The sequence below is a fragment of the Candida pseudojiufengensis genome (assembly GCF_024610245.1).
Source record: "Candida pseudojiufengensis strain CBS 10847 chromosome Unknown scaffold9, whole genome shotgun sequence".
In the NCBI taxonomy this organism is placed as follows: Eukaryota; Fungi; Ascomycota; class Pichiomycetes; order Serinales; family Debaryomycetaceae; genus Lodderomyces; species Lodderomyces pseudojiufengensis.
The window spans coordinates 584964-598900 of record NW_026261525.1 but is presented as its reverse complement, the minus strand read 5'-3'; the positions used below and the strand labels follow the sequence as shown (position 1 = coordinate 598900).

At 26.7% G+C, this 13937-nt stretch overlaps 5 protein-coding genes across 5 annotated transcripts; 3 read left to right on the top strand and 2 right to left on the bottom strand. All coding sequences in view use genetic code 12, as the record gives it.

Annotated features, from left to right (window-relative positions):
• Positions 1–142: 142 nt before the first annotated feature.
• Positions 143–2008, bottom strand: KGF55_001616 (uncharacterized protein; the record flags this gene model as incomplete). Its single annotated transcript, XM_051756210.1, has 1 exon — positions 143–2008. One exon carries the CDS (start codon positions 2006–2008, stop codon positions 143–145), a length of 1866 nt encoding a protein of 621 aa, XP_051615926.1.
• A 2722-nt stretch (positions 2009–4730) lies between these two features.
• KGF55_001615 (uncharacterized protein) lies at positions 4731–7678 on the top strand (the record flags this gene model as incomplete). The annotated part of the gene is made up of 3 exons (XM_051756209.1): positions 4731–4755; positions 4823–7092; positions 7154–7678. The coding sequence occupies 3 exons, from the start codon at positions 4731–4733 to the stop codon at positions 7676–7678; spliced, it is 2820 nt and encodes a 939-aa protein (XP_051615925.1).
• Positions 7679–7885: 207 nt separating this feature from the next.
• On the bottom strand, positions 7886–9262 carry KGF55_001614 (uncharacterized protein; the record flags this gene model as incomplete). The annotated part of the gene is made up of 1 exon (XM_051756208.1): positions 7886–9262. One exon carries the CDS (start codon positions 9260–9262, stop codon positions 7886–7888), a length of 1377 nt encoding a protein of 458 aa, XP_051615924.1.
• A 1160-nt stretch (positions 9263–10422) lies between these two features.
• Positions 10423–10791, top strand: KGF55_001613 (uncharacterized protein; the record flags this gene model as incomplete). The annotated part of the gene is made up of 1 exon (XM_051756207.1): positions 10423–10791. The coding sequence occupies one exon, from the start codon at positions 10423–10425 to the stop codon at positions 10789–10791; it is 369 nt and encodes a 122-aa protein (XP_051615923.1).
• Positions 10792–13261: 2470 nt separating this feature from the next.
• Positions 13262–13612, top strand: KGF55_001612 (uncharacterized protein; the record flags this gene model as incomplete). Its single annotated transcript, XM_051756206.1, has 1 exon — positions 13262–13612. One exon carries the CDS (start codon positions 13262–13264, stop codon positions 13610–13612), a length of 351 nt encoding a protein of 116 aa, XP_051615922.1.
• Between the last annotated feature and the right edge of the window lie 325 nt (positions 13613–13937).

Sequence of the window (13937 nt, the reverse complement as noted above, 5' to 3'; positions counted from 1 at the left end):
CAAGAGTTTTATAATTAGTTCCCTTCATGATGAAAAAATGATTTATATTATAATCCAAAATAGATACTTAAATAATTTAACGAGACCAGCTCTTTACTTTTTTAAATTTCTTCTTCAATTTTTATGCTCAACTATTAAAATTTTATTCACTTGAATACCTTCGTTTTAAATGTGGTGAGGAAGAATTATTTATTATATTTCCATTTTTATCATATAATTGTTTTGAAATTTGAGGTAAATTTAAATATTTATCTTGTACTTTTGAATTTGTATTTGAAATTTCAATTTCTGTTTCTTCTCCTTCTGATTCACCACCAAATTCATCTTCCATATTTTCATCATCATCTTCTACATCTGAATCATCATCGGAATCATAAAATCCTTCTTCTTCTTCTTCATCTTCATCTTCATCGATTTCATCATCAGAATAAACAGATGATTTTTCTTCACTTGATCTAGATTTTAAATCATTTAAATTATCATTATCTTGTAATTTAACAAAATGATAAAATATTTTTTTCTTATCAATATTTTTATCATTATTCTCATTCAAACAATTATTAATTTCAAAATAATTTTTTTCATCATGTATAATATTTTTACCCATTAATTCAATTAATTGAAAATAATATAAATTTAAAACATCATTAGCAACACTTATATCATTTACTATTGTATTATTTTTTTGATTTTTTAGAATTTTTTGTTTACTTGGTATTAATTTCCAATCAACTCTATTTAAAAAATCTAATTCTAAACAATTTAATTCACTTATTGCAACACCTCCAACTTTTGCATAATGCAGATTTGTATAAAAAAAATCTTCTATGCATTTTTGTGAAATCATTGTTGCAACTAATAAAAATCTATGAACTGTCCAAGAATTTAATGTAAAAAATGGTTGATATTGATGTGATAATAAATCAATATAATATATTATTGTTAATAAATTTGCTGAATTAAAATTATTAAATTTTGTTAATCTTGTTAAATATGTAAAAGTTGATATACCTGGTGGAGTTCTTGAATGATATCTTGTAAGTAGGTTATTTGAAGTAGATGCATTTCCATTTGATGAAGTTGGAGGATTTGATATAGAAGTAGGTACAGATTTATCATTTAATGAAATTAAAGACAGTAACATTCTTGATATTAATAAAATAAGATAATCTATAGGACAATCCATATAATTTAATGGTAATTTTTGTATAATTATTTTAGTTTTTGATGTACTAGGTTCTTTAAGTTGATCTTTTGTATCATATTTTTCAATAAATTCATTTTTAACAGTATGTGGTTTCTTTACAGGTTGAATATTTTTTGGTGAAATACTTGGTTCAATAGATAAATATTTATTTTCATCTTTTATATTTTGTATTACTGGACTTATTAATTTTTTTTTATTTCTTATTTCATAATTGTAATTATTATAATAATCATTTACATTTGATTTGAGATGATAATTATCTTTTTCATTATTTAAATATTTTTTATAAATTTCTAATGATTTTAATTTCCTTTCTTTATTAATTTGATGGAAATACAATTGATGATCATTTAATGTTGTATGTAGTTCATTAGATTTAATATATTGTGATATAAATAAATTATCTTGTTCTCTCTTTTTTCGACTTTTGTAAGAATGATTTTGAATTCGTTTTGAATTTTCATCGGATGTATATTCTGATTGTCTTCGTAGACTTGAATTTTCTTTGCCATAGTTGTTGCTATGATCGTATTTTTTGTAGTAACCTTTATAATGTTCGGATGAAGTTGACGAACGTGGTCTATAATTTGAGTTTAAATTTGAGTTATGTAGTATTGGTGATGGAGATTTTGATAAATTTATATGCGTTTTTTGATGATGATGATGAGGAGGATGATGAGTATGATGAGGGTGATGATGATGATTATTTCCATTCATACTAGAATTATTGCCATACTTATTAAAGGTATTTGAAGAAGGACTAGCCCTCGGAGTTGTTTGAGTTGAAGTAGTAGTAGTCATATTTATCGTCTACTGCAAAATAATCCGATATATTACTTTATCCGAAGTTGTTTTTGCCTCGACAAATGTGTCTCTCTCTAACTATCTAACTAATATTTTGTTTTGTAAAAAAGTTTATTGCTATATCATTTGATTGTATTATTGTTTATATCTTAATAATTAAGTGTAAATCTTGAGTTATGGTATGGAACTAAGTGGTCGTAAAAGTTGTTGTAAAAAGAGTAAGTGGTTGTTAAAAAAATCTAATTTTTTATTTTTAAATGATTGTTTCTTTCTTTCTCACCTTTAAATTTTTTTGTTTTGTAGTACAACAAGTAAAGACTATAGAATTCAACAAGTGTATACAAACGACGAAGTCAACCAAATGAAAGAAGCAGATATATGATACAAATTTTATCAAGAGAAAGGTCATGAATTAATGAACGCTGGATTAAAAGGGGAATGTTTAAGTGCTAACATTTCATACTCGTATATCATTGATATAGAAGAATTTGGTTAACTATGAATGTAATGTAATATTACTTAAAGATGAAAATTATATCAAAGGTTATGTTTCCAATACCAAACTAATCTAGTTTCATTTTACAATTTCATCATGATGTTTATATCCAATGTATACCTGTCTTCAAAGCTTCTTAACCGAAAATAAGGAACATTTGTAAGTTCAAATAATTAATCATTTTGAGAATGAAGATACAATACATTGTTTAAAAAGTTAAAAAGAGAGCATATCCTATAATCTTATTTAATTATTTATGCAGCATCAATCAAAGGGACATGTGGTCAATTATTATTTATTAGTCTATTTATTTTTTATTATTAGGCTAATACAAAGATTTATTTTTTTTCCGTTTCAGTTTCCATAAAATTATATCATCATCGATTTTCATACAATCGATTTTTCAATTCAAATAGTGAGAAGAAACAAATTTTGTACTGACGAAACAGGAAAGTTTCAAACAAACTGTGGATGGACCTTAGCAGATTGAAACTTTCTTCCAACCCTGCCGTGGACTAAAATATGAAAGGTACATTTAAAGATAGTTAAGATCTAATTAATAAATTTAATAAAGAGCACACACACGTGTATCAGTTTACATTTTCAAAACATTACACAAAAGCACAAATATATAATAATCTGTTACAGCACTATAATTTTATTTCAATCAATAATTTAAGCCTCAATTATATAGAACACATGGAAAATAGTCTAAATAAAACGGATATCAAATACGACAATTAGAAATTGAAACATTGATATCTCAAGTTTTAATCTAGTTTAAAAGAAATGCCTACTTATAGTTAGTTCAAACAAACAGATTGGAGATGTGTGATTAATACCAAGTGAACACCTAAATTATGTAATAATGTACTGAGAGATTATTATTCAAGCTCCTCAAATGGTCAAAGAGAAGATATCAAAAATGAAAGAACGGAAATATTAATGTTTTAAACATCTCATCGGATGATATATCTGCATCCTTTTACAATTTTTTTCCCATTGTTTCAGTGGTGGATAAATTAATTATTGGAAAAGAAAAGCAATGGGATCATAAATTACAAGAGGATCAAGATATATCATCAAATAAAATTGGAAATCTTCCAAAAGTTGGAAATTGTTTTTGCAAGATTCATGAACCCATTTTGACCAAATAGATCTGATTTCTTCGTAGTGATTGTTTGACAAAACCAGCAATATTCATGGATACAAATACAACATGCTGATTTTCTCAAGCAATCAATACAAATAAACTAAGTATTTGGTCAAAAATTTTCCGTGGATATTGATTTCGTTTCCATTAGTAGTACAACAAAGTTTACCTATAAATCTTCAAAATTGATATTACAACCATATGTCTCAACAGAATTGATTTTAGATAAACCAGAAAAATATTGTTAGTCTACCTCTCGGTGATTCCATTGCCGATTCTTCAATTCTCTGATTCATGTAAATGCATATTTTTTTAATCTTGTTACTTAAAAATTTGCAATAAATTAAATTCTTTAAAAAGAAGGATCCTATTCTGTATCTCTCATCCTTCAAATAATCTCATAACATGAACATATGAGCTGTTTATACTTCCAAATGTCAAAACGCGTATAATACGTTGACCAAGATTACTGTTAATAGCAACATTGCATACACAAGATTCATCTAAAGCATCGGAGACTTTAATGCGGAGTTTAACAACATCGTTATAGGAAGCAACTAGCTTCTTAATAAGTATGCATGTATCCGTGTTTACCATTTACCTTGCAAAATTGAAAGAATAAACAACAGGAAGCGTTTGTTGCGTCCTGGAACGACGTCTTCCTGATAGTTTGAACAGTTATCATGCCTGCAAATGTCAATACTAATGTTTTTGAAAACTTTTTGGTTAATCTTTTAGCTTGAGCTATTTATTTCAATCTTCAACAGTGTCCTGAGTAGCTTTTTGCCTCATTCATACTTATGTGAGGTCATATAATGACTAGACTTTGTGAGTGTTGAATGTTAATTGGTGAATCGAACAAAATAGATTATGTAAAAATTTTAGCCGCAAAAAGTCGTGTGAAGATACCATTTTGTAAATAAACAACAAGATCATTTATTTTTTTTAATTTCTGCTCAAGTTAGTGATAAACACTCACTTCGTTAAGATAAACACCAATCACCCTTTAACAAACCCTGCAGGTTTTCTACTTCAATTGAAACAATATCACTAATCTGAAGGAGTTAAAAATGGACTTGGATCATTTGCAACCAGGTATGTGTTTACCAAAATTCCAAACCAAAAATTATTAGCCACGTATACTAACTTTGTTATTTTATAGATTTTGATCCTTCGTCAGTCAAAATAGCTAACTTAAGAAACATTTTAAACTTACATAATATAGAATACCCAAGTTCAGCTAAGAAAACTGATTTAATTGAAATTTATAATGATAAAATTTTACCAAATAGATCAAAATTATTAAATGAATATACTAATAAAATCAAAAATTCAAATGATAAAAGTTTCATTAATGCTACTTCTGATGATAATGATGATGATGAAGATATTTCTATAATTGGGGAAAGAACAATTACCGATAGTGCTAAAAAGGGTAAGATTAATGGCTCTAAGTCTGAAAAGAGGGGTACACCTGAAGTTAAAACTGAGAATGCTAAAGTAAGAAAGAATACTCCAATCAAGACCAAAAAGCCAGCAAAGACTGTTAAAGCTGAAAACGTTGAGTCGGAATCTAAGTTGAAAAAGGAAAATATCACTAAAGATGTCCCATCAGAAGTTGAAAATTCAGAAGCTGAAGAAGGTTCATTCACTAAAGATAATGTTTTTCAATCTAAACATGTTGAAGATGATAAAAAGTCGAAGACCACAAAAAAGAGAAAACATGTGGATGATACACCAAACTCTTCATCAGCGAAAAAGATAAAATTTCCAACTGTTCCTCCATCAACTAGTAAAAAGACTCCAAAAAAATCAATTTTTGATGATAGTGATTCCGATATTTTTGAATATTCAATAGTTAATAAAACACCATCAAAATCAACTACTACTTCAAAAGCAACACCTTCAAAAGATTCCAAAAAATCACCCGTGCAATCACCAGTTGAGAAAGAAAGAACTTTCCAATCAATTGATGAAGAAGTTGATAATTTTGATAAACAATTGAATAAAATTAAAACTAAAAATGAACCAAAGTCATCTACTTCAACTCCAAATAGATCAAGAATTCAATCACCAAGACAACAACATCACTCACCACCACAACAACAGCAACAACAAACCTACCCTTCAGTTCCATTAGTTGATAATGCCTTGGCTCAATCATTGGGTATCACAATTCAAGGTTTTCAACCACCTGTAATTGAAAATTACGCTCCTTTACCTCAAGTTCAACAACAACAATCAACACCTGCTCCAACTTTTGAGCAACCTCAACAATTTCATCCACAAACCAGTAATTTGAATAATATTTTGAATGACGAAGATCAAATTCAAACTTCAAATACACCAATTGAAGAGCAAATTGTACAAGAAACTCCAAAAACTGAAAAAACTATTAAAGCAACTCCTCAAAAATCTTCAACTCCCAAATCTGCCAAAAAATTAGAATTTGATAAATTGAGAAAACCAACTAGTTCAAAATCAAATACTCCAACCGGAAAAAAGTCAACAACCGTTAGTTCTACCCCTAAATCATCTAAATCAACAGCTCGCAAAACACCAACATCAACCGCATCAACATCAAAAAGAACTGTGACTCCATTATCATCAAAAAGTATACCAAAAAGATTAAGAACTCCATTAACTAAAGCATCATTAACTCCAAAACCAAGATTAATTTCCATAACATCATCAAAATTTGATCTGGAAGATGAAGAAGGAGAAAATGATGAAGAAGAAGAAAATGAAGTAGTATATTTAGATCGTACTGATTTTAAACCTGAAGAAAAATCAATCGATGATACATTTGATGAAGATGAATCAACCGTTATCCAAGATCACCACTATACAAAACAACCACCATTAAAAATTTCACAAATTTTATTAACTTTTTTAACTTGGTTATTTATTGTTGGATCAGGTATATTTGGATATTGGTATTATGAACAAAGATTTCTTGTTGGTTATTGTGGACAAGAAATTGATCAAATAACATTTGGAGATACAAAATATTCCATTTTAGATAAATTGGGAGATTTTTTAGATACTTATTGTAAACCAAAATGTATACCAAGTCCTTCAAATTCAAGATGTTTTAAAAATTTAGAAATTGGATGTTTTGAAGATTTTATGGAATATAAACCGTGGTATGATATAATTTTACCTGGTAATAAACGTTGTATTCCAGATACTAAAAAGGCAGAAAAGTTAGAAATTATGATTGATGTTGCATTAGATTTAATTAGAAGTAAAAATGCTGCAGTATCATGTGGTAAATCAACTAATGACTTTGAAAGTGGTATATCATTAGAAGATTTACATGATTTATTATTATCTATGAAAGCTAATTATATTACAATTGAAGAATTTGAAGAACTTTGGAAAAGATCAATTATTGAATTAGAAAAAGAACCAGATATTATAGTAAGGCAAGTACGAAATAAAATAATCTTTGATACATAATTTAGAGTATACATACTAACTCCTTTTTTAGTTCGAACCTACAAGTATTTCAACATCAGATGAAAAATATTCCAACATTAACAACACTGAATCATCAACATCAAAAAAGGTTAACAAAATTTTTCGATCAACGTCCTTACAAAACATTAGTTTAAAATGTCAATTACAAAATAGTATATGGCAAAATTTTATATTATATTATAAATTTAAAATTTTATTATTAATTTTTGTAATCATACTTTTAAAGATAGCTCAATTTAAATACAAAAAATATCAATTAAATAAAATAAAAATTGATATAATTTATCAAGAAGTTATAAGTAAATTACAAAATCAAATTAAATTAAATCAAAAAAATCCTCAAATTAATCCATATATTGGATCAAATCAATTACGTGATTTAATATTAAGTAATGAATTAAATTTAACAAAAAGATTAGAAATTTGGCAACAAGTTATAAATAAAATTGAAATTAATTTTAATATATTATGTAAAATTGTTGAAGAACATGGTGAAATTATAAAAGTTTGGCAATGGATTGGTAGTAGTAATTAATAATTAGAGGATGAGTGTATAGAATAAATAAATAAAGACAATATACGATTAAACAGTTTAACTTTAGAAGCACTCCGATATTGTAGCTTTGACTCAATAATTTTATAGAGCATAAACACAAATTAGAGTAACAGTATGAATAATAACTCAATATAACACAATATATGGTATATATTAAACACTCTAATTTCTACTCTAAAAATAGTTTTATGGAACATGATAAGCATTTAAATTAGGTAAACCCCAACAAGTATAACCTAAAGGTCTTGCTAAATAACATATTCCTTCAGTTTCAATACCATCATAACCTTCTAATCTTTCCCAATTAGTACCAATAATATAATTAGTTGGGAATATGACACCTTGTTTATATATTATAGACTTAAAGAATAAAAAGGCACCACCAACAGAATCCAACGGAACTGAATAATCAACAGCCTTTAATTTTTCATCATCTTGAGAATTTGAATCAAACATATAAAAATGCCAAATATTTTCTTTATCTCTTGGTACATAATCAAATTTTGACCATAAATTTAAATCCATAATTTTTAATTGTTCTTCAGTTGGTTTTGTTCTTTCACCTCTCCAAGAATTTCTATCATAATCATTCATTGATTCACCTCTATAGATACGGGGAACAATAATATCTTTACCAGTTTTAATTAAAATATCAATAAATTTAGAACTATGATCAAATTTTTCAACATCTGAATCAATGAAAATTATATATTGTTCATTTTCTAAAGTATTTGAAATTAAAAAATTTCGATTTTTAGCAATTATTCTTCTTCTAATTCTTTGCTTATTATCTTGTTGTCTATTAAATCTATTAATTTCTAAATCTTCATCATTTAATTCTTGATCATTTGAAAATTTAACTTCATGCAATTTTTCCATTTCTTCAGAAGATACTAAAGAAATTTTTTCAAATTTTTCAAATAAAGCTGAATCATTTTCTTCAATAAATTTTTGTAAATTTAAAAAATTTTGAGGTGAATTTATTGATAAACCTAATGAAAATTTGAATTTATTTGTTGGTTCTGTATTAACTAATGTATTTATTGAATTTATGTAATCTTTAAATTGTCTACCATTTCCATATGGATCATCCTTGGCAATTGTTGATAATATTAAAATTGTTGGTAATTTTGAGTCTTTTTGTGAGGATGATGGTTGTTTATAAGTAGTTTTTGTATATTTATATAATTCATCAATATATTCTTCTTTTATGAAAATTTTATTACTGGTTGTAATGGAGTTATCTTCAATTTTTGGTGATGTTTGTGGTTTAGGTTTAGTAGATTTCAGATTATCTATATCTGCTATTTCTTCCGCATTTGCATCTGCTTCAACTTCCGAAGGTGTTTTAACAATTGAAGTTTCTTTTGATCCATCATTTTTCAATCCAACATCTATACCAATTTTAGATAAAGTTTTAGCAGAATTTGAATTTGAAGTAGTTAATGATGATGAAACATCTGTTTTAATATTTGTTAAATAATTTGTTATAAATATTATTGTAACTATACCTAAACCTATTATTATAAATACATTAAATTTTTTAACTCCTAATTTATTCATTTCTTGGAAGGTAAATATTACTATTATTTTTTGCTGATTAGTTTGATATATTATAATTCAATAGTTTGATCCTTGTATTAAAAAAAAATAAATAATTATGAGAATTAAAAGGATGGGTGGTATGATTTGGTTCAGTAAGTAAAATTAACGAAAGTTCGGTTTGATATTGGTGCTTGTGGTGGTTGATATGTGAAATGTAGACAGTAGTACTAAGAATGTAAATGGATAAAGTGATATATATCTAGAATGATGGTGATAGATTATAAAAAAAACCTTCTGTTGATAATTTATAAATAGACTTTTTCTGATAAATAAATAATTAATAATTAAGAAACGTATAACTAAGTTCTATAAGTTAAATGAATTAAATTAAAAGGATTTTCAATAAACAAAGAAAAGGCGTTATGATAATACTAAGTACTAACGCTTTTATAGTACAAACCAAATAATAATGTACTAACAAAAATAAAACTGTGAATATTATGCTATAATTGAGTAAAGTCACAATAGACCTGCTTTCTTTCCCTTACAAAACTTTCTTTCTGTTTAGTTATACACCAACTGAATGATTCTATTTCTACTTTCAAAGCATATAAATAGATGATATGATATGTTGGATAGATATTCATTTATTATTGATAAGATTACAATTATGAAGAATATTACGTAATAAATCAAAGTAAATTACGTAATAATCCAGATCTTAGATTTACGAGATTTCTCAAATATCTATATAGACATTGACAGTAAATAAATGAACTATTAAGAAACACGTTCAAAATAAAGATCAGGAAGACAATATTGAAAAAAAAACAGAAAGTTTCATGATTTGAAGAATCAGAATCTAAATAAACACCTCGAGAATGTTTCTTTTTTTCAAAAGGATCTGTATGCCATTAAAATCAAATTTATTTATTAAATTATTAATCTAAATTCAATATTTAGGACGTGTTTATTTTATGTATTTCTTTCTAAGGTCAATTTATCAAGAACATTTCGAAATTTTCACTTTGTTTACATATATTAAACTTTGATCATTTATTCTAAGTGTATTTCCATGATATCTCAATAGGGTAAATCTGAGAGTAATATTATATATCTTCTTCCTACAATAAAATAAAGAAAAGATGACGATTAATCATTATAAGTTTAATACGTTTATGCCACCAAAAAAATATATATCAACATCAGAAACATTAGATGCGAAATCATTAATTGCAAAACATAAATATTTAATGGTATCAAAATCTATTGGTACGGGAAGTCGTTATGTATTTAATATATTCAGGAGATATAAAATTATTGATAAATTATATATAATTCAATTAGATCAATTTGAAGATACTAAGAAAGCAAAAGAATTAGAAGATGAATTTAATGAAATTATGGGAGGAAATTGGTTACCTCAATTATATTTTAATCATCGTAGATGGGGAACTGAAAATAAATTTTTATTATGGGAAGATATTATAGAATCAATGTTGGAAGATGCTGGATTATTCGATGATGATGATGATTATGATGAATAGTTGTTTCTATGAGTAATAGTTATACATTTCTATATATATACAACGAATGTAAAGCCTTTCAATTTTAAATTGAACAACAAAATATAATAAGTACATTAAGTACAATTATTTAGTTTTACAAAACTCAATTGTATACACTATTAAAAAAAAACATTTTTAGTTACCACTACGCTTTTAAAATATCAACAATAACAACAGCAAACTATGCCAACAAATTTAAAGTAAATATGAATACATTATTCTTACTTTTACTGTCAGTTTTATTTGATACAATACTAGGAAACCAATTTGAAAATGAAAATCAACGTGTAATTGCTGGTTCTTCCGTCTTAATTACTAATATAAGTGACAATAATAATAATGAAATAATCAAGTTGAAGAATATAGAGAAAATAGTTTATCTTGGTAAAACATATTTCTGGGGAGCATTTGCATATTTTTTAGTGGAGAGTGGACTTCAAATATATGATGCTTATAGATTTTATCAAAATAAATCTACAAATTTTAAACTTACTAATAAGGCGGTCTCGATACTAAAAAGTATTTCAATATTTATAATTACTTCAGTATTATTGGTAGAAGCTATATTTATTCAATTCCTGTCAAATGCTTATTATAATTTTGAACAATTTATTTTATTATTAGAACAAAAACTTCGATTGATAAGTTTAATATCAATAGGTATGCCACTTTCAATACTCGTGAAAATGATCTGGCAAACTGGATAGGATATAATAGGTGTTAGTCCTAGAATTGTACAACATTTAATTAGTTAAAATTAAACCAAATTATGAGCAACCATAGCTAATGGATTTTCTGCCATAACTATTGTCATAAAATGTCACCCAAAAATTTAGTGAATTTCCTTTGGTATTTGCATTGAAATATGAGATGATAAGTAGAAGATTGATTTAAATCATCAATACTGTCAAGTCTTACCATATGCATCCTTGATAAATCCTTTTATTAAACCGACTCATGAACAAGCATTTCCAGTTATCACAACACAAGCATCATGAAGGTCAGGATCATAAAAATACAACTCCTGAAGCACGTATATTAACTTATATTTGTACTATTATAATCAATAAAAACTCAAGAGTGAATCATCTTTTCGTCAACTATTTACAAAAGTGGAAAACAACTTACCTGTAAGGTTTTAATGTAATACAAAGAGCCTTTTGCTCCCTTTGCTTACATTTTTGAAAATTGCTTAAATAGTTGGTCCGTTCTTATTGGCTTTTTCAAATCATGGCCCAACATTTAGACTAATTCTCCTGCAATAATTTATATACTTACTCATTTTAATATAAGGTATTGCAAGATAGTTAGTAGTTCTGAGAAATAATGAGTTATCCATGAGAAGGAATGAATAAAATCAAATAAGCCAAAATATGTCTAAAGTCAGATGTTCTTTGATGTGAACTTATGACAAAATTCAGATGTTATAGTTTGTATTTGAGTATCGATTTTGGTTACTGTCGTTGATAATTGAATTAATATAAAATCAAATCTTAACTAAAATAATATAAAATAATGGCAATGTTGAGTAAAAAGAACTCTCTAAACACTGTGAACTAGGAATTGAATTGAATTCAAGGATTGTTGAATATCATGATAATCCTGGCATGAAATACTTGGGGTTGGTTAACTAAGTCGTCTTATACTATTATTACGCAAAACTCCACTTTTCAATCAATATTCCCCATTTGAATGGACAACAGTAACTAATTCGTCATTGATTGAAAAGTGGAATTGTGCGGAATAATAGAATAAGAAAACTTAGTTAACCAACCCAGAGCAGCACGAATGAGATTATTCACTGCTAGGTTGCATGTTTTTTGAGCTACCTGTTTTAAGGGTTGAATAATTGGATTAGCTCAATTGTCTAAATTGTTAGTATAATCCGCAAACCAAAGCGGGCCGGATCCAACAAAAGCGAGTATCATTAATAGTTTGCGTGGTCTTAGACCACATGAAGCCTGTGCATGGACCTCCATGTAATGTAATATAGTGTAGTGTTAGTTGTATATTCATGAAAGTATTATACGAAAGGTTTTTACAAATAGAAAATGGTAAATAAATATTAGCCCCTTGAACATGAACAATAAGTGGTAGCAACCTTTACTTGAACACAAACTTGGTAAGCATTGAGCTTGATTCAATGGTGAGATCTCTGTTCAATACCAAATTTCAATTTTGAATAAACAAGGTAATAAAGATATAGTCTGAACAAATTATACAGTTCCCTTTCTAATATATCTCTTGTCTTCATCAAATTGTTGGTAACTTCGCTTTACATTGTGTGGTTAATTTATCTTATAATTCCATAAAATTTTAAATTCTCGAAATTTTTGCAACACTTTTAAGTACACTTGACAACCACATTTTTTTTACAACCACACAATTTCGGTTTGATCAACTCATTCCAATTCAACCAAGAATCTATAAATAGGTTGACGACATCACAATGTCATCAGGCAATATATCATCATCAGAAACATCCGATGCCAAATCATTAATATCAAAACATAAATATTTAATGATATCAAAATCATGGTGTCCAGATTGTCATTACATATATAATTTATTTAAAAAACTAAACATATTCAACAAGCTATATATTATAGAATTAGATAAATTTGAAAATCAAAAACAAGCTCAATTGTTAGAAGATGAATTTAATTCAATTATTGGTAAGAAATGGGTACCTCAATTATACTTTAATGGAAAATATTGGGGAAATGAATCTAATTTTAAAGAATTAGTAAAAGATGATAAATTAGATGAAGAATTGAAAAAAATAGGATTATTGAATTGATTAATAAGGATACTACTTGCATATCCGAACCTTTTGATGCGAAGTACAACGTCACCAGCAAAAACAATCAATTTTACAGAAACTAAAATTAAGAACCAATGTAAACCGTATTCTAGTGAAGGTTTGAGACGTGTATCACTTTTGCTTTTGTTAGGTTGAAGGCGTCAATATCCCTGTTTTGAAACAACTCCGACCGTTTCTTGTTGTTAAAGAGGTGAGAGAATATCATTCTTTTCCAAAATCAAAAATTCTGATCAGAAAAACCACTCACAGAATTGACCTCAACTCATCAAAAAAAAAAAGTGTCGTTTATTAATCATCATGA